This window comes from Oryx dammah, unplaced genomic scaffold (assembly GCF_014754425.2).
Source record: "Oryx dammah isolate SB20612 unplaced genomic scaffold, SCBI_Odam_1.1 HiC_scaffold_28, whole genome shotgun sequence".
Lineage (NCBI taxonomy): Eukaryota > Metazoa > Chordata > Mammalia > Artiodactyla > Bovidae > Oryx > Oryx dammah.
This window is the reverse complement of record NW_024070212.1, coordinates 95,875,011-95,902,989: the sequence shown is the minus strand read 5'-3', so window position 1 is coordinate 95,902,989 and position 27,979 is coordinate 95,875,011. Positions and strand designations below refer to the sequence as shown.

The 27,979-nt window shown below is 39.7% G+C and overlaps 1 protein-coding gene across 1 annotated transcript; it reads right to left on the bottom strand.

Moving 5' to 3' along the window:
• LOC120856178 (putative selection and upkeep of intraepithelial T-cells protein 1 homolog) lies at window positions 1–26,474 on the bottom strand. The gene is given in 8 exon segments (XM_040231223.1): window positions 1–290; window positions 1,365–1,456; window positions 2,389–2,499; window positions 5,145–5,396; window positions 5,399–5,425; window positions 8,885–9,232; window positions 23,274–23,353; window positions 26,321–26,474. Coding segments are annotated over 7 exon segments (939 nt in total). The 5' UTR covers window positions 23,350–23,353; window positions 26,321–26,474; the 3' UTR covers window positions 1–257.
• Between the last annotated feature and the right edge of the window lie 1,505 nt (window positions 26,475–27,979).

Genomic DNA, 27,979 nt, shown 5'->3' with positions numbered 1-27,979 from the left:
TCCAGTGATATGAGACCCAAAAATTTATTGTTCATGGAATTTAAACAAATATTTGAGGTACAAGAAGAAACCCAAGCTTTCAGATAAACAGCACTGTTACTCTTCTTTGGCTAAATGTTTTACCAGATACTGAGCACTTGGAGATATTTTCACAAACTTTTCATCTTTTTGGTCCCACATACCTCTTTTTTTGTAATGCAAATAGACAATGAGGGAGACAATCATTCTGAATAAAGTCAAGACTATTAGTATGCCCACTAACCAAGGACATACTGCACTGCAGGAGCAACCTGAAAAAAAAAAAATGGAGATCACCATGAGTTATTGGTGTGGAGATACTTCAGGTTGGGGGCAATGCACCAGAAAAACAAGATTTATAGTTTAATGCCATCCCTTTGTATGTATTTAAAACAGGACTAAGGGTGGGGAGTTCAGAGTTCAGTCGCTCAGGGGCGGCGGGTGGGGGGCAAGAAATATAGGGCTAAGGCTTAGGACTAGCGGATCCCAAGTATCTAACGGCTCAGGTCTAAAGCTGTTGGTCACTGGGACAAAAGCAGAGCTGTTTCTAGGATGGGAGTGGTTTGGGGCTGAGGCTAAACAGACCCAGAGGAAAGTAACTCATTTTTCTTTTTCTTCCTCTAGCCCATCAATCAGTGTGCTGCATTAGAGAGAGTGAGACAGAGCTACGCACTAGTCCTTATTATATCTAGATTCAAAATAGGCCAGAGTAGGACAGGTCTGGAGACTTCTGAACTGCCTAAGAGATCATAAGACCTCTGAAAGTAAGAATCTCATGAAAGGGTTGTTAGACAACATACTGCTTAAAATCTTATTTAGCACACATCACTGTGGTGTCATTTGGCTATCCAGTCTTCCCATGAAAATACTCTATTACATAGGGGCTTAGCAACACAGTGGTGCCCGTTCCTCCATTGTGGAGTATTATGCATAGTCCAGGGTTTCCCAGATGGCTCACTGGGTAAAGAATCTGCCTGCCAAGCAGGAGATGTGGGTTTGATCCCTGGACTGGGAAGATCCCCTGGAGGAGGGCAAGGCAACCCACTCCAGTATTCTTGCCTGGAGAATCCTATGGATAGATAAGACTGGTGAATACAGTCCGTAGGGTCACAAAGCGTTGGACATGACTGAAGCAACTTAGCAGACACACATGCACAGTCTAACTTAATGTTTAAAATCTGGGATACAAAGATTCATGAGCTTCATGGTGGCATAGATGGCTCTCATTTTTGTCTCCCCATCAACATCAAAACTGTGGCATCTATCCATAAAGAGAAGTACCTCTATAGGGCACAGAATCATACACCAAGGGGCCTGGGAAGGGGCCTGGGAAGAGTTCTGCTCACCTGTGTGTCAGGTAACAGAAGACAGTATCCAGCACAGGCTCCCAAACGTAGTGGAGATTGCAAATTGTTTCTGGCTCCTCTTATCTGTGCTCCTAGAGAACATGCAGAACACTGAGCTACTAAAGAGAGAGGCTTTGCGGAAGTCCAAGTTTTCAGCTAGAAAGAGACCTCAGAAGAATATAGTCTTGAAAGATAGAGCTATACCAGAAAGGATCTGTGAATTTGAAGGTTTATTAATTTATTTATTTTAATTGGAGGATAACTACATCAGCATGAATGGGTCACAGGTATACATGTGTCCCTCCCATCCTGAACCCCCTGCCCACCTCCCTTCCCTCCCTATCCCTCTGGGTTGTCCCAGAGCACTGGCTTTGGGTGCCCAGCTTCATGCCTCAAACTTGCACTGGTCATCTATTTTACATATGATAATGGATATGTTGAATTTGAAGGTTTTAAAACCTTCGAGTCATGAACAGCTATTTTTTTGTATGTCTTAAAATTTCCCCCTAAATCCTCCAAGTCCGTTTCCCCCGAAGCAGCTTGGTTGAGATGGATGAAAACTTTCCCCTTGGGAAAGGTAAGTTACCTGGAGTAACTCTCCCTGTATGCTCTACTTTTCTGATGCTCTGTACTATTTAAGTGACCTCTATGCAGCTGTTTCTGCCCTGTGCAGTCAGGGCTTTATTTCCTGCCCTGACAGAGTCATTGTACTATTTAAGCAGTCAAGTGAGAGATACGTGTAAACTGTGTTAAGTGTTAAATGCTAAATGTTTAAAAGCTCTCCCAGTTTGCTGGGAAAGCTATCACCATAGGAAAAAAATAATAATTTGAATTTGATTGAGGTACAAGAAAGCCCAGGCTTTCAGACATACAGCATTGTCAGAAGGTCAAGGAATGGTGAAGAGCATCTAGTAATGTCCTAAGAATTCAGAACTTTCTGAGGCACACAGGCTTGGAAATCAAGGATCATGCAGCTTTAGCTCCCCCTTCCCCCTTACATCTCCCACCCTTCAAACCCACTTACTTTGCAATCTACGATGTAGAGCAACACTGGATACCATGAAAAAGGTCAGCAGTAGAGCCAGAATTAAGCCCAGAATCAACTTCCAAACTGTATTCCATAGAAACAGTTTATCTGCAATAGATTCATCCAAACCATTCAAAACCCCACAATGCTGAGATATTAGACCTAAGCTATTTTGGGGAGGCAGTTATAATTGGGTGAGTGAAAAGCAACCAAGAGTCTGAAGTGGGACTAAGCCAAACGTGATTTAGTTTGAGATTGGAGCAAAGGTGAGTGAAGACTCCTCATTCCAATTCTTCCCATCCATTCTATCTCATGTTCCCCTTGAAATAGGGCTGGTTTCTTCCCACTAAGCCTCAGACCAACTCAGTTCTTTAGTCCTTTTGTTTAAGCAACCAGTATATATGTAGTCCTGAGTTCTCCAATGTGTTCCTGGGTCTGGCATTATTCTTCTTGAATACATTTAGAGATTATGTAAACTTTCCTCCTCTCCTATTCACATGAACAAACATCTGCTTTTGTTTGCTGATTTGCACATACTGTACATAGATACCTGTCATTTCACTGGGAATCTGATATTTTTCTCCCCAGAGAAATAGACACAAAAAGTATTCTAAAAGTAGTAAATTGCTAAACCTGTTTGGAACTTATTCCTATTATAATAATCTTGAATTGGGATTATTCAATTATTCAATCTCAATTCTCTTGAATTGAGATTATCCCTCTCAGTATGTGGCTGCAATATTAATTTCACAGACATATACAAATACTAGTATGTATACAGTTACTTAGAAGTTTCCAAGGCACTCATTTTGTTTTATTTCAATCTTTCAAGTATCTATTAATTTTTTGCTTATCAACTACATGCCATGAAATATTTGAAGAGGCTGGGGTATATCAAATACAACCAAGATCTCTACCTCTGTTTTAGAAAAGGAGATAGATAAGTGACAAAAAAACCATAATAAATAATCTATATAGTAGGTTAAAAGGTGATACTACTATATAAAAAAGAAAAATGGAAAGAGGGTAAGGTGATAGGAAATCCCAGGTAGAGGGAGGGGTACAAGTTGCATTTTTTTAAAAAATTGGTTTGTCAAAGTGGTCTTTATTTCAAAGGTGAGATGAGTATAGACTTGAGGGAGATAGGTAGTTTATTGGAATTATAGCATTCTGGCAAGAGGGAACAACTGGAGCAAAGACCCCAAAGCAGGAGCAGTTCTGGCTTAGTTGGGGAACAGCAAGGAGGCCTGCGTAATTGGACTAGAGGAGACACGAGAGAACATTAAGGGGTAGGCCAGGTAGGGATAAGGAGCACAGGTAGTGCAGGCCTTTGTGGGTCATTCTACTCAGAATAAAATGGGGAATCATTGCAGGGTTTTAAACAAAGGGTGACATATATTTCACATTTTAAATGGGTCCTGATATCCATATGATGAGACTACACTATTGTGGACAGGAGAAGAAGTAGGGAGAACTTTATAGATGCTATTGCCAGTATTCAGACCATGGACAATAATGTCTTTGACTTGGACAGCAGCAAAGTGGTAAGAAGTGGTGAGACTCTGGGTATATTTTATAAGTAAAACTAGTATTATCTCTTGACACATGTGATATCGAATATAAGAGAAAAATGGGAGTCAAGGATGACTTCAAGGATTTTTTTCTAAGAAACTAAAAATATGAAGTGTGATTGGGAAGGCAATGAATCACACAAGTTAACAGGTAATTAAGAGTTTAATTATAGATCTCTTTCATTCGCAATATTTACTAGATGTCAGTATTGAGATGTTGAGTTTAAAGATGAAACTAGGGTTTGGGAGAGAGGTCTGGATAAAAGATATCATTTGAGGAGTTACTATGATTTCATGTTAAACTATGAGATGGAATTAAGTCACACTAGAGAAAAGTGAAAGTCGCTCAGTCATGTCTGACTCTTTGCGACCCCATGGTCTATAGAGTCCATGGAATTCTCCAGGCCAGAATACTGGAGTGGGTAGCCTTTCCTTTCTCCAGGGGATCTTCCCAACCCAGGGATTGGGCCCAGGTCTCCCACGTTGCAGGTGGATTATTTACCAGCTGAGCCACAAAGGAAACCCAAGAATATTGGAGTGGGTAGCCTATCCCTTCTCCAGCAGATCTTCCCGACCCAGGAATTGAACTGGTGTCTCCTGTATTGCGGGAGAAGGCAATGGCACCCGACTCCAGTACTCTCGCCTGGAAACTCCCATGGATGGAGGAGCCAGGTGGGCTGCAGTCCATGGCGTTGCTGACAGCCCGACACGACTGAGCGACTTCACTTTCACTTTTCACTTTCATGCATTGGAGAAGGAAATGGGAACCCACTCCAGTATTCTTGCCTGGAGAATCCCAGGGACGGCGGAGCCTGGTGGGCTGCAGTCCATGGGGTCGCTAAGAGTCAGATACGACTGAAGTGACTTAGCAGTAGCAGCAGCAGCTCCTGCATTGCAGGCGGATTCTTTACCAACTGAGCTATCAGGGAAGTCCACAGTAGAGGGGGAAAAAAAAAAAAGACTCAAAGACTATGCCTTGGGAAACTTGTATTATCAAGAAGTCAGAGTGAAGAAGATGATGTAGCAGAAGAGAATAAGGAAGAAAACAAGCAAGTAGGTGAACAAAGCCAAGAGAATATAGTACCCTAAAAACCAAGTGAAGAGGGTATATTTGTTTTTCTCTTTAGTTTATAAATTTGATGACAATGGCCATCATCTGGAGAACAAACACACAGATCTCACTTGATAGGACAATGCTTGTCTTCTCCTCTTGACCAGTTACAGGGTTTTGAAGGTAGCAGGTGACCTTCCCATGGGTGCTCTGTATTAGAAGGGTCATCTTCATCTTCATGTTGAATAATTTGTCTGTATCCTGTGAATGGGATTTTGAGGAAGGTGGGGTGATCTCTTCTCTGCTGTCTCTCCATTCCATTTGAGGCTGTGGAAACCAACCTCCTGAATTACACTCCACTAAAAGACCTTTGGCATTAGGAGCACCAGAATCTGCATTTCTAGGCTTGTAGCTGCTGGAAAGAAAAGGGAAAACAAGATTCAGGTGATGGGTTGGGGAAATATGAGAGTAGGAAAAGCCCCTTTCCACTTTAAATCTTATGCCTGTAGATATACTGACAGCTAAGCACTGTAAGGTTTTGATTGTTTCTACGAGCTAATCAAAAGGGAAACAGGCTAAGCCAGACTGAAGTGTTGCGCTATACAAACTTAACACCCCAGTCCTGAAAAATCAGGACAGTGCATTTGTTTGATCTATTCATTTAGTCAGTCAAAAATATTTATTGATTATTTTCTAAACCTAGGAGACTGAGTTAGGTCATGGATGAAGAGAAACAATTAAGATCTCAGTCCTCGTAGAATTTATAGTTAAAAATTTTCTTATATTTTCATCATTAGTCTCATCAGTTCAGTTCAGTTCAATCGCTCAGTCGTGTCCGACTCTTTGTGACCCCATGAATCGCAGCACGCCAGGCCTCCCTGTCTATCACTAACTCCCGGAGTCTACCCAAACCCATGTCCATCGAGTCGGTGATGCCATCCAGCCATCTCATCCTCTGTCATCCCCTTTTCCTCCTGCCCCTAATCCTTCCCAGCATTAGGGTTTTTTCCAGAGTCAACTCTTTGCATGAGGTTACTATAATTTATTGTTAAATAGTAAATAGCATAAAGTCTAATTAGCAGCTTTAATTGAAACTTTAATTTATGTGCTCTTTGCATAAAATAGGTAACATATGACTATTGGGTTGGCCAGTAAGTTTGTTTGGCCAACCAGAATAAAGTTTTTGGCTAACCCAATGTTATCAAAACAAATTACTATGTATCGGTTTGGAGAAAATAAACAAGTTTTTGAAAAATTTCAGTATGTTGCTGGGGATGTAAGACTTGCCTAAACTGTGAATGAAGAATGAGCACAGATTTAAAAAATTACTCCATTTTACTTTACATTAAAGTTACTTTAAATTAATGTCTGTTAAAATTTCTGCAGTGATGGAAATATTCCATATATCTGTGATCCAATTTGTAGTGTTTGCTACATGGGACTTTAGCACCTAAAATGTAATCAATGAGATTAAAGAACTAAATTTTCAATTTTATTTAATTTTTACTTTTAATTTTATTAAATAAAAATTGAAGTAGCCACATGTGGCTAGTGGCTATCACATTGGATAGGTTAGTTCTAAGCCATACAGATGAGTGTCACAATAGCCAATGAAAATGTTATGTGTGAATGGGCCTTGGACCCTACACTTATGCCCTCACATTTGGGAACCCCTTCAATTAACTTTGAGTCTTCCATTTCCCCATCATTTCTGTGCTATTCAGAAAACTTGAAGACTGAGGCAATTTTGGAGGACATGGAAGATTGTGGATAAGGCTTTTTGAACTAGATTTAGAACTAGTTCAGTTCAGTTCAGTTGCTCAGTCGTGTCCGACTCTTTGTGACCCCATGGATCACAGCACACCAGACCTCCCTGTCCATCACCAACTCCCGGAGTCTACTCAAACTCATCTCCATTGAGTCAGTGAAGCCATCCAACCATCTCATACTCTGTCTTCCCCTTCTCCTCCTGCCTTCAATCTTTCCCAGCATCAGGGTCTTTTCCAAAGAGTCAGTTCTTCACATCAGGTGGCCAAAGTGTTGGAGTTTCAGCTTCAGTATTAGCCCTTCCAATGAACACTCAGGACTGATTTCATTTACGATGGACTGGTTGGATCTCCTTGCAGTCCAAGGGACTCTCAAGAGTCTTCTCCAACATCACAGCTCAAAAGCATCAATTCTTCTGTGTTCAGCTTTCTTTATGGTCCAACTCTCACATCCATACATGACCACTGGAAAAATCATAACCTTGACTAGACGGGCCTTTGTTGACAAAGTATGTCTCTGCTTTTGAATATGCTATCTAGGTTGGTCATAACTTTACTTCCAAGGAGTAAGGGTCTTTTAATTTCATGGCTGCAGTCACCATCTGCAGTGATTTTGGAGCCCCCCAAAATAAAGTCAGCCACTGTTCCCCCATCTATTTCCCATGAAGTGATGGAACTGGATGCCATGAGCTTTGTTTTCTGAATGTTGAACTTTAAGCAAACTTTTCCACTTTCCTCTTTCACTTTCATCAAGAGGCTTTTTAGTTTGTCTTTACTGTCTGCCATAAGGGTGGTGTCATCTGCATATCTGAGGCTATTGATATTTCTCCCGGCAATCTTGATTCCAGCTTGTGCTTCATCCAGCCCAGTGTTTCTCATGATGTACTTTGCATATAAGTTAAATAAGCAGAGTGACTCTCTTGCTTTTTCCATGATCCAGCGGATGTTGGCAATTTTATCTCTGGTTCCTCTGCCTTTTCTAAAACCAGCTTGAATGTCAGGGAGTTCACGGTTCACGTATTGCTGAAGCCTGGCTTGGAGAATTTTGAGCATTACTTTACTAGCATGTGAGATGAGTGCAATTGTGCAGTAGTTTGAATATTCTTTGGCATTGCCTTTCTTAGGAATTGGAATGAAAACTGACCTTTTCCAGTCCTGTGGCCACTGCTGAGTTTTCCAAATTTGCTGGCATATTGAGTGCAGCACTTGCACAGCATCATCTTTTAGGATTTGAAGTAGCTCAACTGGAATTCCATCACCTCCACTAGCTTTGTTCATAGTGATGCTTCCTAAGGCCCACTTGACTTCACATTCCAGGGTGTCTGGCTCTAGATGAGTGATCACACCATTGTGATTATCTGGGTCATGAAGGTTTTTTTGTACAGTTCTTCTGTGTATTCTTGTCACCTCTTCTTAATATCTTCTGCTTCTGTTAGGTCCATACTATTTCTGTCCTTTATTGAGCCCATCTTTGCATGAAATATTCCCTTGGTATCTCTAATTTCCTTGAAGAGATCTCTAGTCTTTCCCATTCTGTTGTTTTCCTCTATTTCTTTGCATTGATTGCTGAGGAAGGCTTTGTTATCTCTCCTTGCTATTCTTTGGAACTCTGCATTCAGATGGGTATATCTTTCCTTTTTGCCTTTCCTTTTCGCCTTTCCTTTTCCTTTATTTCATTTAGAACTAAGTAGTCAGTAAATTGAGTCAAGGAGAAATGGGAATAGGAATGATTATTAAAAAGACAATTGTAAAGATTTAAGCCACCTCTAGAGTCAGGTTTTACTAAAGTGTTGCCAAAAAATAATTGAAAAAAAAAATAGCAATAAATCCTGAAAGGATTCTGTTGATACTTCACAGATCTAACAGTGCATATGGACATGGAAAAACAGACAGTTTTTGCTGATAAAGGTAATGTGTGCAGAGACAAAATTTGCAACCTTAATCCTCCACTTTTCCCCATTTAAAGACTAAATATATGAATCTGAACTTGCTAACTGAACCTTGACTATAAAATGGTCAGAAATATTGAGAATATTCTTAATACTCAGCCTCAGATGGACTGAGAATCATGGATGCATAGAAGTCTTGGAAGGATCCATCCTTACCTGTGACCTTTACCCCTGTGATGGCCTCCTCATAGAAATCACCATCTTTGAAGAAACAGTGGTACGTCCCGTCATCATCAGCATTCACACTAAAGATTCTGAGGGTCACCTTACCCTCTCCAATGGCGTCTATGAGGAGCTCTGTCCGCTCCATGTAATTAGAGATGGTTTCTCCATACAAGTCTTTACCATCCTTGTACAGGTGAACAGGTTTTTTGTAGTGGTTCTGGAACCAGTGTATCTCCATGTGTTCTGCACTCTGTGGTGGGGACAGCTGGCAACTGAGCTCAACTTTTCCACCCAGTGGAGCCAAGATTGGCCCCTCTATGCCATTCACTGTGAACTGCTCTGGGAAGGGAGATAGTAACCAAAAGGTGAGAATATGAGCCAGGACACACCATGTACTTCATTCATATATGTACCTGCTGAATTCCTAGCTTTCTAGGTATCAATGGGCTTTTAACATTCTCTCTAAATACCACCTATAGGACCACCTTACTTTTTTAGTATCTTTCTAGATACTCCCAAATTTTCCCTTTGAATAGGATCAAGACATAAATTTCACAGAAATAGAAAAGCAGAGACCAGCTAAAAGTCCACCAGGCTAGGTACTTAATAATGATACAGTATTGAGAAGAGTTCCCTGTGCTATACAGCAGGTCCTTACTATTTATCTATTTCATACATGTGGTGGTGGTTTAGTCACTAGTCGTGTCAGACACTTGTGACTCCATGGACTGTAGCCTCTGTCCATGGGATTTCTGAAGCAAGCATACTGGAATGGGTTGCCATTTCCTTCTGCAGGGATCTTTCTGACCCAGAAATTGAACCTGAGTCTCCTGAATTGCAGGTGGACTCTTTACCACCTGAACCAGCAGAGAAGCCCCCATTTCATATATAGTAGTGCATATATGTCAATCCCAATCTTCCAGTTTATCTCCCACATCCTTTACTCCCTGGTAACCATAAGCTTGTTTTCTACATCTGTGACTGTTTTGTAAACAAGTTTTAGATTAAAAAATAAATTTTACCATTTTTTTAGAGTCCACATATAAACAACATCATTTGATATTTGTCTTTATGCCTGACTTACTTCACTCAGTTCAACAATCTCCAGGTCCATTTATGTTGGTGCAAATGGAATTATTTCAACTTTTATGGCTGAGTAATAGTCCCGTGTATATATGTACCATATCTTCTTTATCCATTCATTTGTCAATGGCTATTTAGTTTGTTTCCATGTCTTGACTATTATAAATAGTGCTGCAATGAACATTGGGTGAATGTATCTTTTTGAATTATGGTTTCTCTGGATATATATCCAGGAGTGGAATTGCCAGAACATATGTTAGTTCTACCTCATCAAGAAGCTTCCATAAACCTCTTATCCTTCTCTGTCAGAGGGCAAATAGACTGAAAGCCACAGTCACAGAAAACTAACCAATATGATCACATGGACCACAGCCTTGTCTAATTCAATGAAACTATGAGCCATGCTGTGTAGGGCCACCCAAGATGGACGGGTCATTTTGGAAAGTTCTGACAAAATGTGGTCCACTGGAGAAGGGAATGGCAAAACACTTCATTATTCTTGCCTTGAGAACCTCATGAACACTATGAAAGGCAAAAAGATAGGACACTGAAAGATAAACTCCCTATCTTTATATCGGTAAGTTCCCAATATGCTACTGGAGATCAGTGGAGAAATAACTCCAGAAAAAAAGAGACGGAGCCAAAGCAAAAATAACACCCAGTTGTGAATGTGACTGGTGATAGAAGCAAAGTCCTATGCTGTAAAGAGCAATATTGTATAGGAACCTGGAATGTTAGGTCCGTGAATCAAGGCAAATTAGACGTGGTCAAACAGGAGATGGCAAGAATGAACATCGACATTTTAGGAATCAGCGAACTAAAATGGATTGGAATGGGTGAATTTAACTCAGATGACCATTATATCTACTACTGTAGGCGAGAATTCCTTAGAAGAAATGGAGTAGCCATCATAGTCAACAAAAGAGTCTGAAATGCAGTACTTGAATGCAATCTCAAAAACAACAGGATGATCTCTGTTCATTTCCAAGGCAAACCATTCAATATCACGGTAATCCAAGTCTATGCCTCAACCAGTAATGCTGAAGAAGCTGAAGTTGAACGGTTCTATGAAAACCTACAAGACCTTCTAGAACTAACACCCAAAAAAGATATCCTTTTCAATATAGGGGACTGGAATGCAAAAGCAGGAAGTCAAGAAACATCTGGAGTAACACGCAAATTTGGCCTTGGAGTACAGAATGATGCAGGGCAAAGGCTAATAGAGTTTTGCCAAGAGAACACACAGGTCATAGCAAACACCCTTTTCCAACAACACAAGAGAAGACCCTACACAGGACATCACCAGATGGTCAATACCGAAATCAGATTGATCATATTCTTTGCAGCCAAAGAAGGAGAAGCTTTATGCAGTCAACAAAAACAAGACCAGGAGCTGACTGTGGCTCAGATCATGAACTTCTCATTGCCAAATTCAGACTTAAATTGAAGAAAGTAGGGAAAACCACCAGAGCATTCAGGTATGACCTAAATCAAATCCCTTACAATTATACAGTGGAAGTGAGAAATAGATTCAAGGGACTAGATCTGAAAGACAGAGTGCCTGATGAATTATGGACAGAGGTTCATGACATTGTACAGGAGACAGGGATCAAGGCAAACCCCAAGAAAAAGAAATGCAAAAAAGCAAAATGGCTGTCTGAGGAGGCCTTACAAATAGCTGTGAAGGGAAGAGAAGCAAACAGCAAAGGAGGAAAGGAAAGATATACCCATTTGAATGCAGAGTTCCAAAGAATAGGAAGGAGAGATAAGACAGCCTTTCTCAGTGATTAGTGCAAAGAAATAGAGGAAAGCAATAGCATGGGAAAGACTAGAGATCTCTTCAAGAAAATTAGAGATACCAATGGAACATTTCATGCAAAGATGGGTTCAATAAAGGATAGAAATGATATGGACCTAACAGCAGCAGAAGATATTAAGAAGAAGTGACAGGAATACAGAGAAGAACTGTACAAAAAAAATCTTCACAACCCAGATAATCACGATGGCATGATCACTCACCTAGGGCTAGACATCTGGAATGTGAAGTCAAGTGGGCCTTAGGAAGCATCACTATGAACAAAGCTAGTGGAGGTGATGGAATTCCAATTCAGTTCCGTTCATTTAAGCTGCTCAGTCAGGTCCGACTCTTTGTGACCCCATGAACTACAGCATGCCAGGCCTCCCTGTCCATCACCAACTCCCAGAGTTTACCCAAACTCATGTCCATTGAGTCAGTGATGCCATCTAACCATCTCATCCTCTGTCATCCCTATCTCCTCTTGCCCTCAATCTTTCCCAGCATCAGGGTCTTTTCAAATGAGTCAGCTTTTCACATCAGGTGACCAAAGTACTGGAGTTTCACCTTCAACAGCAGTCCTTCCAATGAACACCCAGGACTGATCTCCTTTAGGATGGACTGGTTGGATCTCCTTGCAGTCCAAGGGACTCTCAAGAGTCTTCTCCAACACCACAGTTCAAAAGCATCAATTCTGTGCTCAGCTTTCTTTATAGTCCAACTCTCACATCCATACATGACCACTGGAAAAACCATAGCCTTGACTAGACAGACCTTTGTTGACAAAGTAATGTCTCTGCTTTTTAATATCCTGTCTAGGTTGTTCATAACTTCCCTTCTAAGGAGTTATTTAAAATCCTAAAGATGATGCTGTGAAAGTGCTGCACTCAATATGCCAGCAAATTTGGAAAACTCAGCAGTGGCCACAGGACTGGAAAAGGTCAGTTTTCACTCCAATCCCTAAGAAAGGCAATGCCAAAGAATATTCAAACTACTGCACAATTGTACTCATCTCACACGTTACCAAAGTAATGCTCAAAATTCTCCAAGCCAGGCTTCAACAGTACACGAACTGTGAACTTCCAGATGTTCAAGCTCGATTTAGAAAAGGCAGAAAAACCAGAGATCAAATTGCTGACATCTGTTGGATCATGGAAAAAGCAAGAGAGTTCCAGAAAAACATCTATTTCTGCTTTATTGACTATGCCAAAGCCTTTGATTGTGTGGATAACCACAGACTATGGAAAATTCTGAAAGAGATGGGAATGCCAGACCACCTGACCTGCCTCTTGAGAACTCTGTATACAGGTTAGGAAGCAACAGTTAGAACCAGACATGGAACAACAGACTGTTTCCAAATAAGGAAAGGAGTACATCAAGGCTATATACTGTCACCCTGCTTATTTAGCTTATATGCAGAGTACATCAAGAGAAACACTGGGCTGGATGAAGCACAAGCTGGAATCAAGATTGCTAGGAGAAATATCAATAACCTCAGATATGCAGATGACACCACCCTTATGGCAGAAAGTAAAGAAAAACTAAAAAGCCTCTTGATGAAAGTGAAAGGGGAGAGTGAAAAAGTTGGCTTAAAGTTCAACATTCAGAAAACTAAGATCATGGCATCTGGTCCCATCACTTCATGCCAAATAGATGGGGAAACAGTAGAAACAGTGACAGGCTTTATTTCTTTGGACTTCAAAATCACTGTAGATGGTGACTGCAGCCATGTAATTAAAAGATGCTTACTCCTTGGAAGAAAAGTTACAACCAACCTAGACAGTATATTAAAAACATTACTTTGCCAACAAAGATCTGTCTAGTCAAAGCTATGGTTTTTCCAGTAGTCACGTATGGATGTGAGAGTTGGACTATAAAGCAAGCTGAGCACTGAAGAATTGATGCTTTTGAACTGTGGTGTTGGAGAAGACTCTTGAGAGTCCCTTGGATGGCAAGGAGATCCAACCAGTCCATCCTAAAGGAAATCAGTCCCAAATATTCATTGGAAGGACTGATGCTGAAGCTGAAACTCCAACACTTTGGCCACTGATGTGAAGAACTGACTCATTTGAAAAGACCCTGATACTGGGAAAGATTGAAAGTGGAAGGAGAAGGGGACAACAGAGGATGAGATGGTTGGATGACATCACCGACTCAATAGAGATGAGTTTCAGTAGACTCCGGGAGTTGGTGATGGACAGGGAGGCCTGGCATGCTGCAGTCCATGGAGTTGCAAAGAGTCGGACATGAGTGAGCAACTGAACTGAAATGAATTGAACTGAAACAAACATATGAAAAGCTTAATATCATGTGTCATTAGTAACTATAAATTAAAGCAATCAGATACTACCAAAATCCTATTAAAATGGCTGAAATTCAAACACTGACAACATCAAATGCCGACAAAGATGTGGAGCAAAAGAAACTCTCATTCATTGTTGGTAGGAATGCAAAATGTTATAGCCACTTAACAGAAGAGTTTGACAATTCCTTACAAAGCTCAATATATAATCACTATATGTTGTAGCTATCAGCCTTCTAGATATGCAACCAAAATAGGGTTGCATCCACACAAAACTAAATCCACACTAAAAGTTTCACATCAATGTTCCTAGCATTTTTATTCATAATTGCCCTCAAATTAGAAGCAAACAATATAACTTTCAGTAAGTGAATGAATAAACAAACTCTGGTACATCCAGGCAATGTAATATTATTCAGTGGTAAAAGAACTGAGCCATCAAATCATGAAGATACATGGAGGAAACTTAAATGCATATTGCTAAGTAAGGGGGTCATTATGAAAGGCTATGTATGTATTGTATGATCCCAAGTACATGACATTATGGTGAAAGGCAAAACTATGGGAACAGTGAAAACAGCAGTGGTTACTAGGACTTCAGCAGGAGGGAGTGATGAACACAAGGAGCATAGGATGTTTTTAATATGGGGTAAAATGATTCTGTATGATACTGTAATGGTAGACACATGGCATTATGCATATATTAATATAGTACATTTGAGGAATTAAGAGCTGAGCAGCGAAAAAGATATGACCACAAGGTGGCAGTAGCACCGGTATTTGAGAAGCAGTTAGACAGACTTGCATAGGTGACAGTCCCCACAGTATGAGAGACCATTTAGAGGCACAGGGAACACCATGCAAAAGGGGAGAAGGGCAAGGGAACTCACAAGGGAGAGACAAGTCAGGCAGAAGTTTTATGTGTCTAGCAATGTCACCCCACAGCACAGTGAAGAGTCAAGGGCTCTGTAGGACAGTAGCGGCTTGGGGTCTCTCTAGCTACAGGGCTTATCTTACCTATGGCTAGCAGATGTTGGGTGCAGTTCCAAGGGACATAGAAACCAGAAAGGCGTTACATAGTTAAAAGTATGCTCATTTTTTATATATTTAAAACAACTGGATGTATAAAAATTTGAGTTTGACAATGGCAAGCTTTTGAGTGAGAGGGTCTCAGCCTTAAAGAAGTAAGCAATGTAGGGCCAGTATGCAGAAGCCAGTTGCATTCATTTGTATAATAATTTGTTAACACCCAGAGAATTTTATAACACGAAGTACAAACCCTAATGTGAATTTGATTTAATAATATTAATAATTATCAATATTGGTGCATCAATTGTAGTAAATGTATTGATACTGCACTATAGAAGATGTTTGTAGTACAGGAAACTTTGGAAGGGCAGAGAGAGGAAGGGAGAATGGGGTTTTATGGAAACGCTATGTAATTTCTTTTTAACAAATATTTATTCATTTGGCTGTGCCAGGTCTTAGTTGCAGCATGCACGCTCTTAATTGCAGCATATGGGTTCTAGTTCCCTGACCAGGGATCAAACCTGGGTCTCCTTCATTGGGAGCATGGAGTCCTAGCCACTGGACCACCAGGAAAATCCCTCTGTGTGGTTCCTACACAATTTTTCTGTAAAGATAAAACTGCTTTAGAAAATAAAGTAGTAAAATTTAAAAAGTCAATGAGGATAAAAAGTAGGACAAGATAAAGGGGGATTTTGGAAACATCATAATTTACAAAATAAAATAAAATTCCAAGGCAAAAAAGCTCTCTGCATATTCAAAATATAATTAATAAATCAATAGACAATTATAGGGAGATCCCGGGGTGAAGATGGATTGATGGTGTCTGCTGGACCTGCTGCCCAGGGCCATTTGGAATGGCTGTGAACATCTCTACGAAACCCCAGGTCTTCAGTCGTAAAGATGAAATTATTTGGAGAACCTTCCTTGAATTATTGTCATAGAGTGGAGCAGATCATTCTTAGCTTCTGCATCGAATATTCTGCCAGAGGGGGAAAATGTGCTAAGATGGAAAAGCAATCAAGCAGATTTTCATGGAGGCATTTTTAAAAGCATCTTCTTAGAAGGATGATGTAATGTGAACCTCTCTGGGTGTCCCTCAATGTGGAGAAATTTTCATCTCTGACCTAGATGTTTTATCATTGGTGCTGTATAGATGGAGAAGTCTTGAGTCTACTGTAAAAATAAAACTGAAAACCAGAAGCAGGAGGCTTAAGTCCAAATCCTGAGAACACCAGAGAACTCCTGACTCCAGGGAACATTAATCAATAGCTCACCAAAAGCCTCCATACCTACACTGAAACCAAGCACCACCCAAGGGCCAACAAGTTCCAGAGCAAGACATACCATGCAAAATTTCCAGCAACACAGGAACACACCCCTGAGCTTCAATATACAGGCAGCTCAAGTTACTCCAAAACCATTGACATCTCATAACTCATTACTGGACGCTTCATTGCACTCCAGAGAGAAGAAATCCAGCTCCAGCCACCAGAACTCCGACACAAGCTTCCCTGACCAAGAAACCTTGACAAGCCACTGATACAACCCCATCCACAGTGAGGAAACTCCATAATAAAGAGAACTCTACAAACTGCCAGAATACAGAAAGGCCACCCCAAACGCAGTAATATAAACAAGATGAAGAGACAGAGGAATATCCAGCAGGTAAAGGAACAGGATAAATGCCCACCAAACCAAACAAAACAGGAAGAGATAGGGAATCTACCTGAGAAAGAATTCTGAATAATGATCGTGAAAATGATCCAAAATCTTGAAATCAAAATGGAATCACAGATAAATAGTCTGGAGACAAGGATTGAGAAGATGCAAGAAAGGTTTAACAAGGACCTATGAGAAATAAAAAAGAGTCAATATATAATGAATAATGCAATAAATGAGATAAAAAAAAAACACCCTGGAGGCAACAAATAGTAGAATAATGGAGGCAGAAGATAGGATTAGTGAAATAGAAGATAAAATGGTAGAAATAAATGAATCAGAGAGGAAAAAAGAAAAACAAATTAAAAGAAATGAGGACAGTCTCAGAGACCTCCAGGACAATATGAAACGCTCCAACATTCGAATTATAGGAGTCCCAGAAGAAGACAAAAAGAAAGACCATGAGAAAATACTTGGGAGATAATAGTTGAAAACTTCCCTAAAATGGGGAAGGAAATAATCACCCAAGTCCAAGAAACCCAGAGAGTCCCAAACAGGATAAACCCAAGGTGAAACACCCCAAGACACATATTAATCAAATTAACAAAGATCAAACACAAAGAACAAATATTAAAAGCAGCAAGGGAAAAACAACAAATAACACACAAGGGGATTCCCCTAAGGATAACAGCTGATCTCTCAATAGAAACTCTTCAGACCAGGAGGGAATGGCAAGACATACTTAAAGTGATGAAAGAAAATAACCTACAGCCCAGATTACTGTACCCAGCAAGGATCTCATTCAAATATGAAGGAGAAATCAAAAGCTTTACAGACAAGCAAAAGCTGACAGAATTCAGCACCACCAAACCAGCTCTCCAACAATTGCTAAAGGATATTCTCTAGACAGGAAACACAAAAAGGGTGTATAAACCCAAACCCAAAACAATAAAGTAAATGGCAATGGGATCATACTTATCAATAATTACCTTAAAACGTAAATGGGTTGAATGCCTCAACCAAAAGACAAAGACTAGCTGAATGGATACAAAAACAAGACCCTTATATATGTTGTCTACAAGAGACCCACCTCAAAACAAGGGACACATACAGACTGAAAGGGAAGGGCTGGAAAAAGATATTCCATGCAAATAGAGACCAAAAGAAAGCAGGAGTAGCTATACTCATATCAGATAAAATAGACTTTAAAACAAAGGCTGTGAAAAGAGAGAAAGAAGGCCACAACATAATGATCAAAGGATCAATCCAAGAAGATATAACAATTATAAATATATATGCACCCAACATAGGAGCACCTCAATATGTAAGACAAATGCTAACAAGTATGAAAGGGGAAATTAACAATAACACAATAATAGTGGGAGACTTTAATACCCCACTCACACCTATGGACAGATCAACTAAATAGAAAATTAAGAAAGAAACACAAACTTTAAATGATACAATAGACCAGTTGGACCCAATTGATATCTATAGGACATTTCACCCCAAAACAATGAATTTCACCTTTTTCTTAAGTGCACATGGAAACTTCTCCAGGATAGATCACATCCTGGGCCATAAATCTAGTCTTGACAAATTCAAAAAAATTGAAATCATTCCAAACATCTTTTCTGACCACAATGCATTAAGATTAGATCTCAATTACAGGAGAAAAACTATTAAAAATTCCAACATATGGAGGCTGAACAACACACTTCTGAATAACCAACAAATCACAGAAGAAATAAAAAAAGAAATCAAAATATGCATAGAAACAAATGAAAATGAAAACACAACAACCCAAAACTGTGGGACACTATAAAAGCAGTGCTAAGGGGAAAGTTCATAGCAATACAGGCATACCTCAATAAACAAGAAAAAAGTCAAATAAATAACCTAACTTTACACCTAAAGCAACCAGAAAAGGAAGAAATGGAGAACCCCAGGGTTAGTAGAAGGAAAGAAATCTTAAAAATTAGGGCAGAAATAAATGCAAAAGAAACAAAAGAGACCATAGCAAAAATCAACAAAGCAAAAAGCTGGTTCTTTGAAAGGATAAATAAAATTGACAAACCATTAGCCAGACTCATCAAGAAACAAAGGGAGAAAAATCAAGTCAATAAAATTAGAAATGAAAATGGAGAGATCACAACAGATAACACAGAAATACAAAGGATCGTAAGAGACTACTATCAGCAATTATATGCCAATAAAATGGACAACGTGGAAGAAATGGACAAATTCTTAGAAAAGCACAACTTTCCAAAACTGAATCAGGAAGAAATATAAAATCTTAACAGACCCATCACAAGCACAGAAATTGAAACTGTAATCAGAAATCTTCCAGCAAACAAAAGCCCAGGTCCAGACGGCTTCACAGCTGAATTCTACCAAAAATTTCTAGAAGAGCTAACACCTATCCTACTTAAACTCTTCTAGAAAATTGCAGAGGAAGGTAAACTTCCAAACTCATTCTATGAGGCCACCATCACCCTAATACCAAAAGCTGACAAAGATGCCATAAGAAAAGAAAACTACAGGCCGAAATCACTGATGAACATAGATGCAAAAATCCTTAACAAAATTCTAGCAATCAGAATCCAGCAACACATTAAAAAGATCATACACCATGACCAAGTGGGCTTTATCCCAGGGATGCAAGGATTCTTCAATATCTGCAAATCAATCAATGTAATACACATTAACAAATTGAAAAATAAAAGCCATATGATTATCTCAATAGATGCAGGGAAAGCCTTTGACAAAATTCAACATCCATTTATGATAAAAACTCTCCAGAAAGCAGGAATAGAAGGAACATACCTCAACATAATAAAAGCTATATATGACAAACCCACAGCAAACATTATCCTCAATGGTGAAAAATTGAAAGCATTTCCCCTAAAGTCAGGAATAAGACAAGGGTACCCACTTTCACCACTACTATTCAACATAGTTCTGGAAGTTTTGGCCACAGCAATCAGAGCAGAAAAAGAAATAAAAGGAATCCAAATTGGAAAAGAAGAAGTAAAACTCTCACTGTTTGCAGATGACATGATCCTCTACATAGAAAACCCTAAAGATTCGTTGCGGGATATAAAATCAACACACAGAAATTCCTTGCATTCCTATATACTAATAATGAGAAAGTAGAAAAAGAAATTAAGGAAACAATCCCATTCACCATTGCAACGAAAAGAATAAAATACTTGGGAATATATCTACCTAAAGAAACTAAAGACCTATATATAGAAAACTATAAAACACTGATGAAAGAAATCAAAGAGGACACTAATAGATGGACAAATATACCATGTTCATGGATCAGAAGAATCAATATAGTGAAAATGAGTCTACTACCCAAAGCAATCTACAGATTCAATGCAATCCCTATCAAGCTACCAGCGGTATTTTTCACAGAGCTAGAACAAATAATTTCACAATTTGTATGGAAATATAAAAAACTCAAATAGCCGAAGCAATCTTGAGAAAGAAGAATGGAACTGAAGGAATCAACCTGCCTGACTCCAGGCTCTGCTACAAAGCCACAGTCATCAAGACAGTATGGTACTGGCACAAAGACAGAAATATAGATCAATGGAACAAAATAGAAAGCCTAGAGATACATCCACACACCTATGGACACCTTATCTTTGACAAAGGAGGCAAGAATATTCAATGGATTGAAGACAATCTCTTTAACAAGTGGTGCTGGGAAAACTGGTCAACCACTTGTAAAAGAATGAAACTAGAACACTTTCTAACACCATTCACAAAAATAAACTCAAAATGGATTAAAGATCTAAACTTAAGACCAGAAATTATAAAACTCCTAGAGGAGAACATAGGCAAAACACTCTCCGACATAAATCACAGCAGGATCCTCTATGATCCACCTCCCAGAATACTGGAAATAAAAGCAAAAATAAACAAGTAAAATTAAAAGCTTCTGCACAACAAAGGAAACTATAAGCAAGGTGAAAAGACAGCCTTTGGAATGGGAGAAAATAATAGCAAATGAAGCAACTGACAAACAACTAATCTCAAAAATATACAAGCAACTTATGCAGCTCAATTCCAGAAAAATAAATGACCCAATCAAAAAATGGGCCAAAGAACTAAATAGACATTTCTCCAAAGAAGACATACGGATGGCTAACAAACACATGAAAAGATGCTCAACATCACTCATTATCAGAGAAATGCAAATCAAGACCACAATGAGATACCATTTCACACCAGGCAGAATGGCTGCGATCCAAAAGTCTATAAGCAATAAATGCTGGAGAGGGTGTGGAGAAAAGGGAACCCTCTTACACTGTTGGTGGGAATGCAAACTAGTACAGCCACTATGGAGAACAGTGTGGAGATTCCTTAAAAAACTGCAAATAGAACTGCCTTATGACCCAGCAATCTCACAGCTGGGCATACACACTGAGGAAACCAGAATTGAAAGAGACATGTGTACCCCAATGTTCATCGCAGCACTGTTTATAATAGCCAAGATATGGAAGCAACCTAGATGTCCATCAGCAGATGAATGGATAAGAAAGCTGTGGTACATATACACAATGGAGTATTACTCAGCCATTAAAAAGAATACATTTGAATAAGTTCTAATGAGGTGGATGAAACTGGAGCCGATTATACAGAGTGAAGTAAGCCAAAAAGAAAAACACGAATACAGTATACTAACACATATATATGGAATTCAGAAAGATGGTAATGATAACCCTGTATGTGAGACAGCAAAAGAGACACAGATGTAAAGAACAGACTTTTGGACTCTGGGAGAGGGAGAGGGTGGGATGATTTGGGAGAATGGCATTGAAACATGTATACTATCATGTAAGAAATGAATTGCAAGCCTAGGTTTGATACAGGATACAGGATGCTTGGGGCTGGTGCACTGGGATGACCCAGAGAGATGATATGGGGAGGGTGGTGGGAGAGGGTTCAGGGTTGGGAACTCATGTACACCTGTGGTGGATTCATGTCAATGTATGGCAAAACCAATACAGTATTGTAAAGTTAAAAAAAAAAAAGACAATTATAAACTGGTAAGAAATAAGTGGGATAGGTACTACAGATTAAAAATTCCCAATATTTAAGAGTTCTTAAACAGCAATGAGGGAAAACCAACAGTACTAATAAGATGTGGAGTAGAGACCTATGTAGGCAGTTCAGAGAAAATGAAACAATTTTTGTCTGAAAGATATTAAGTCTCACTCATTAACAAAAAGGCAAAATACAATCACTATGAGAATTTATTTTTCATCTGTAATTTTGGAAAAGATAAACAGCTCTGGTACCTGTAATATCTGAAATAGTGATATTGCCTGTTGGTGGAAATGTAGACTAGTAACAATTTCAGAATGACATATTCAATACCATAATTTAAAAAACACATAACCTTTGACCAGCAGGTCTATTCATTGGAATATTTGCTACCTTTGTACTCATAGGTATGCTCAAAAATATATGTGTAAAGACATTGGTAGCAGCACTATTTTATTAGCCAAAGGCTGGATCCCACCTAAGTGTGCATCACTTAGATTTCTGTCATTTAGTAAGTAGCTTTTTGCTAGAAATGTTTAAATCTTATACTCCATTTGATGTCTCAGGCTTTCTATTGTTGTTGTTGTTGTTCAGTCACCCAGTTGTGTCCAACTCTTTGTGATTCCACTGACTGCAGCAGGCCAGGCCTCCCTGTCCCTCACCATCTCCCAGAGTTTGCCCTAGTTCGTGCTCATTGCATTGGTGATGCCACCCAGCCATCTCATCCTCTGACACCCTCTTCTCCTTCTGCCCTCAATCTTTTCCAGCATCAGAGACTTTCAGTGAGTCATCTGTTCATATCAGATGACCAAAATTCTGGAGCTTCAGCTTCAGAATCAGTCCTTCCAGTGAATATTCAGGGCTGATTTCCCTTATGATTGGTTGGTTTGATCTCCTTGATGTCCAAGGGACTTTCAGGAGTCTTCTCAGCACCACAGTTCAAAGGCATCAATTCTTTGGCATTCTGCCAAAGAATAGACAGGCTTTCTATTACCTACATCTAAATATACTATTATTTCCGCTTTGCATAGATCCCTTTACAAATGTGGATTTTCATCACCTGTCAAGTTTCCACCAGCCTATCCCATCTTTATTTTACTAATAATTCACATGGATTCCAGTATGGATCTGTGACTTATACCACTTCCTCACGGTATAAATAGTACTTAAATCTGTCTCCTAAATATGAATATTGGTTCTCAAGGGCAAGTATTAGGTCTTTATTTGCCTCTTCTCCATGGAACCTAACAAAAATCTGGGTACATGAAAAAGAAGGCTCGCTGATTAGAAATATTTAGTTTTTCTAACCATAAACTGGATCTTATAGTACACATCATCATAACATAACTACATAGTAAATCTAAAAACAATGCTCCCTTTTGTTTGGTTCTTGTTTTCCCTAACCTACTTGATATTGGTGTGGCTCAGAAGAGTAGGAGAAAACTTCATACCTGAACTTGGTGTTATCATCTGCAGGAGGAGCATGGCAACAAAGTATCTAGAGAAAGATTGTCCTGTCTTTTCCATTAGCCTGTGATAAGAAATGAGGCCAGTTTAGAGACAGTGTTAACAGAAGCAAGAATTTGCAGAAATCACATATCTCCACATCTTTTTTTCTGCAGTAATGGACTGCCAAATAATGTTGCCAGATAAAATGTAAGACTTCCAGTTATATTTTAATATCAAATAAAACAGTGACAGCTTTTTTAGTGTACATGCTTTCAGTACAACATTTGGTATCCTGTAATTTTTATTTACTAAATCTGGCAACCTTGCTCTTAAGAATGGCCATTGTAATCATCAAGTCCAGCCACTGGCTTCTTTTCCATTAAAAGATCACTTCCACTCAGGTTAGATGTCATTTGTCTTCTGGTTTGTAAACTCCATTTGGTGAACTACTTCCCCAGGGAAAGTGTGTTAATCTCTCAGTCATAACTGACGCTTTGTGACCCTAAGGACTACAGCCCACCAGCCTCCTCTGTCCATGGGATTTTCCAGGAAAGAATACTGGAGTCGGTAGCCATTCCCTTCTCCAGGGGATCTTCCTGACCCAGGGATCGAACCCAGGTCTCCTGAAATGCAAGTGAATTCTTTACTGTCTGAGCCATCAAGGAAGCAGGGAAAGTGGCTGCCTGTTTAGGGAATAGGTCCTAATCTCGAAGGTCCTAGTGTTCTAAACATAGACACAGTCAGTTACATTTAGTTATAAGGGAAAATCTAAAGACAGAGATTTAGCCTATCTGGAGGGATGAACCAAGTGGCCATTTTAGAAGGTAATCTGACTTTCTTCCCTTTAGTTGGCACAATCCCTCTGAATTTTCTGCTCCTGGAGGACTCACAATTAGAGACAAATTTGTGGACTATATGGCCAGTAAAGCAAGGGAAGAATGAAATGGTCTTTCTTAGCCAATCGTGAAAGATTTTGCCAGTTCTATAATGACTTGGCTTTTGACTCAGCACACAAATGTGATGGGCATCTTTTATGCCCTCAAAAAAAAAAGTTTATTAAGTGCTAGGGGATTGTGGTAAAATGAACAGACAGTGAATGGTTATAATAACGTGAAAATGCCATGCTATGTGCCTGATATACGGATGCCTGGAAATAGAAGTGAGCCACAGAAGCCAGTAGGCTGAATTCAGAGCAGTTGGGTTGGTGATCACTCATGATGACCCTGGGCTGTTCACCCTTTGCACTGACAGTTGGACTGCTCTGAAGGGATGAACCCCTTGGCTTGGACAATGAGAAGCCAAGGAGGTGATGGTCATGAATAAGCCCTCGTGGGGTCAGGATTGCTAGAAAGATATTTGGATTTACTTTCCAGAGCCTGAGGTAGTCCTCACTATCTTCCATGTCCCTGCTGACACCCCTTAGCAACAAGCAGCTGATGCCCTAGCTTGGGTATGTGACCTGGCAACTGATCTTTCAGTAAATATAGCAGATTGGGTGCACAGAAGGAGTGGTTAGGTAGGATGGCACATTGCCAAAAATGGTGGATTTCCCTTGAAATACAGAGACATTTTGTAGTAATTTTATATCCTGCATGTTCTAAATAATATCCAATGCAACTGCCAAAGGAGTCTGGGGTATTCCAGCAGACTTAAATTGATTATATTGGCTCCCACCCTCCAGATGAGGGTTCTAAGTTTGCCCTGGTATGTGCAGCTACTGTATTTGGCTAATCCAAGCTTTCCTCTGTCCCTGTGCAAGCCAGGCTGTCACCATTAGGGCATTATGAAAACAGTACCATGCAGGATACCCTCACTGAACAAACAGTGATCAGGGATCATGTTTCAAATGTCATGATGTGCAAGACTAGGCAAAAGTCCATAACAGTGAATGGAGATTCCACCTTCCCTAAACCCCACAAAGAGTAGGGTTAGTAAAAAGAAAAAATGGAATATTAAAGCAACAGATTAAATGTCTAGCAGGTAAAACCACCTCAGCCAGGTGCACTAAAGTACTGTCTCAGGCTTTAATACATTTGAATGGTCAACCAGGAGAGCTTGTTGCTCCATATGCCAGACTGGAGATCCTTGCCAAGATAATCAATTCTTTAAATGCACACTGAATGTACACTTAAAAATGACTAAAATGGTAAATTTTATGTTATGTAATAGTTTACTAACATAAAAATATTTTTAAATGTTCAAACAAAAAGCAAATAGGCCAACAGAAGACTATAAAATCTAACACAAATCATGTTGTTTAACCTGCCAGGAAAGTGAATCAGATCACAGAAAAAGAGATCTTTAAGTCAGGGGGATCATAGGAAAATTTCCTATAATACAGAAGCAGTTAAATCCACCCCTGTTCTACTAAATTTTTTTTAAGCTAAATCAAGTGTTTCTGATATATGTTCCTTACCTGTTTAGGGTGACTGAGTGAAAATATTTTTATGAAGGTCATTCATGTTACATTTTTTAAGCCAATAATTCTGCAGATATAATTTTTCTAAAGTCACCATAAATGTTCCACACTGAGGTATTTCTGTTTATCTTTATTTTTCTTCATCCTAACTAATAACATTAGAGAAGAGGAATCCTAGTTGCAGAGAATACTATGCAATGGGGACTGCTCACACTACTACTGTATGACTAAGAAATGACATGCATAAGAATAATATTTTTGGTCCTGATCAAAACAGACTCTAGCAGTTGAGCCCAGCACTTGTTCTGACATGTGCACGCACATGCACACACACACACACACACACACACACACACACACAAAACTAAGGGAAAATAGAGACAAACAAAAATACCTCACTGTGGAATATTTATGGTGACTTTTAAAAACTGAAAAAAGATTTTCCCTAGAGGTGACTGAGACTTCTCAGTTCACCTCATCCTTTAGAACCCCAAAATCTCATAGTCTTCAAACAAGACTCCAGAAATGCAGGGACCGGAGACTTCCCAAAAAGCACAAGGAGGAAGAAGAGATGGAAGAAGTGATAACCATCTGTGAAGAGAGGACCTTGTCCCTGAATCTTCCACTTACTTGAGCCTGGAGATCCTGAGTCAGCCCTTCGTTGTCCTTAGAGAAAGCTCCTGCCAGGTCACCTGGGCTTCCCCCAGTGTAGAGGCTGATGGGCACCAGGCAAACTACCTACCAAAGTCCCTTCTCGCTGTGCCCATCCCACTCTCAGCACCTGATGCTGTCCCCTTTCCAGGGGAAATTCTGAGGAGCCTGGCTGCCTCCCTCTGTGGGAAGAAGTCTTTGTTCACAGTCAGTGACTGCATCTGGCATCGCTGTGCCAGCATTGCAAGTACTAACATGACCTGCCTTGCTCTGAAAGGAGGCCACACATGCTCTGATTTAGACATTCCCAGTAACTCGTGCTGAGTAAAATGACCATGATAAAGACATTTATTCTGAATGCTGTACCTGCACCCAGAGGGGAAAGGAAAGGAGCTGTGGAAGTGTAAGTAAGAGACACTGAATTCAGATTAGGCATCGAGGAAGCTTCAACGAGCTAACAAAGGTTCAGAGAAGATTCTTGAAACAAAATGGACAGTTAGATATGTGAAAAAAAGGAGCAGAGCAGGCTTTCCAGGCTGAGGGAGCAGCAGAAATGGTAAATTCAGAAAACTTGAAGTAGTTTGCTGTGGCCATAATGAGAGATATGATGTGAAAATGATGGGAAATGAACTGTAGAGAGAAACAAAGGTAAAATTATAGTTTGTCATTTTAAGAAATATCTATAATACATAGTTAAGTGTATACACACACACATATATATGAAATTAAATCTCATAATATAGGAAACACACATATTTAGGTATTATGCTGCTGCTACTGCTAAGTCGCTTCAGTCGTGTCCAACTCTGTGTGACCCCACAGACGGCAGCCCAGCAGGCTCTCCCATCCCTGGGATTCTCCAGGCAAGAACACTGGAGTGGGTTGCCATTTCCTTCTCCAATGCATGAAAGTGAAAAGTGAAAGTGAAGTCACTCAGTCATGTCCAACTCTCAGCAACCCCATGGACTGCAGCCTACCAGTCTCCTCCGTCCATGGGACTCTCCAGGCAAGAGTACTGGAGTGGGGTGCCATTGCCTTCTCCGATTTAGGTATTATAATGCATAGCTATATACATAAACATATACATGTGTGCTTCCCTAGTGACTCAGATGGTAAAGACTCTGCCTGAAATGTGGGAGACATAGGTTCAACCCCTGGGTTGGAAAGATCCCCTGGAGAAGGAAATGGCTACCCACTCCAGTATTCTTGCCTGGAGAATCCTATGGACAGAGGAGCCTGGTGGGCTACCGTCCATGGGGTCACAAAAAGTCAGACATGACCAAAAAATGACTTAACACATACATTTGTGCACAAATATATGGATATATTTATTCTTTATTACACATATTTGGGAATATATGCTTATAGACATATAAATACACTTACATATGCATGCATATCCTAATGATGCATATCTGTACATGTGTATGTGTGAGTGATGATATATGCACATATGATTAAGTCTATGCGGCTATATTTATGCACAAACACATAGACTTATGTATATATGTTAATATAAAAATATAAATGATATGTACATGAAGTCAGGAAGAGGGCAATGAAACCTTAAAGTAGTATCTGAGGTGACAATGCATAATTGGGAACATTTGAGATCTATTTAGCATGTAGAATTGATAG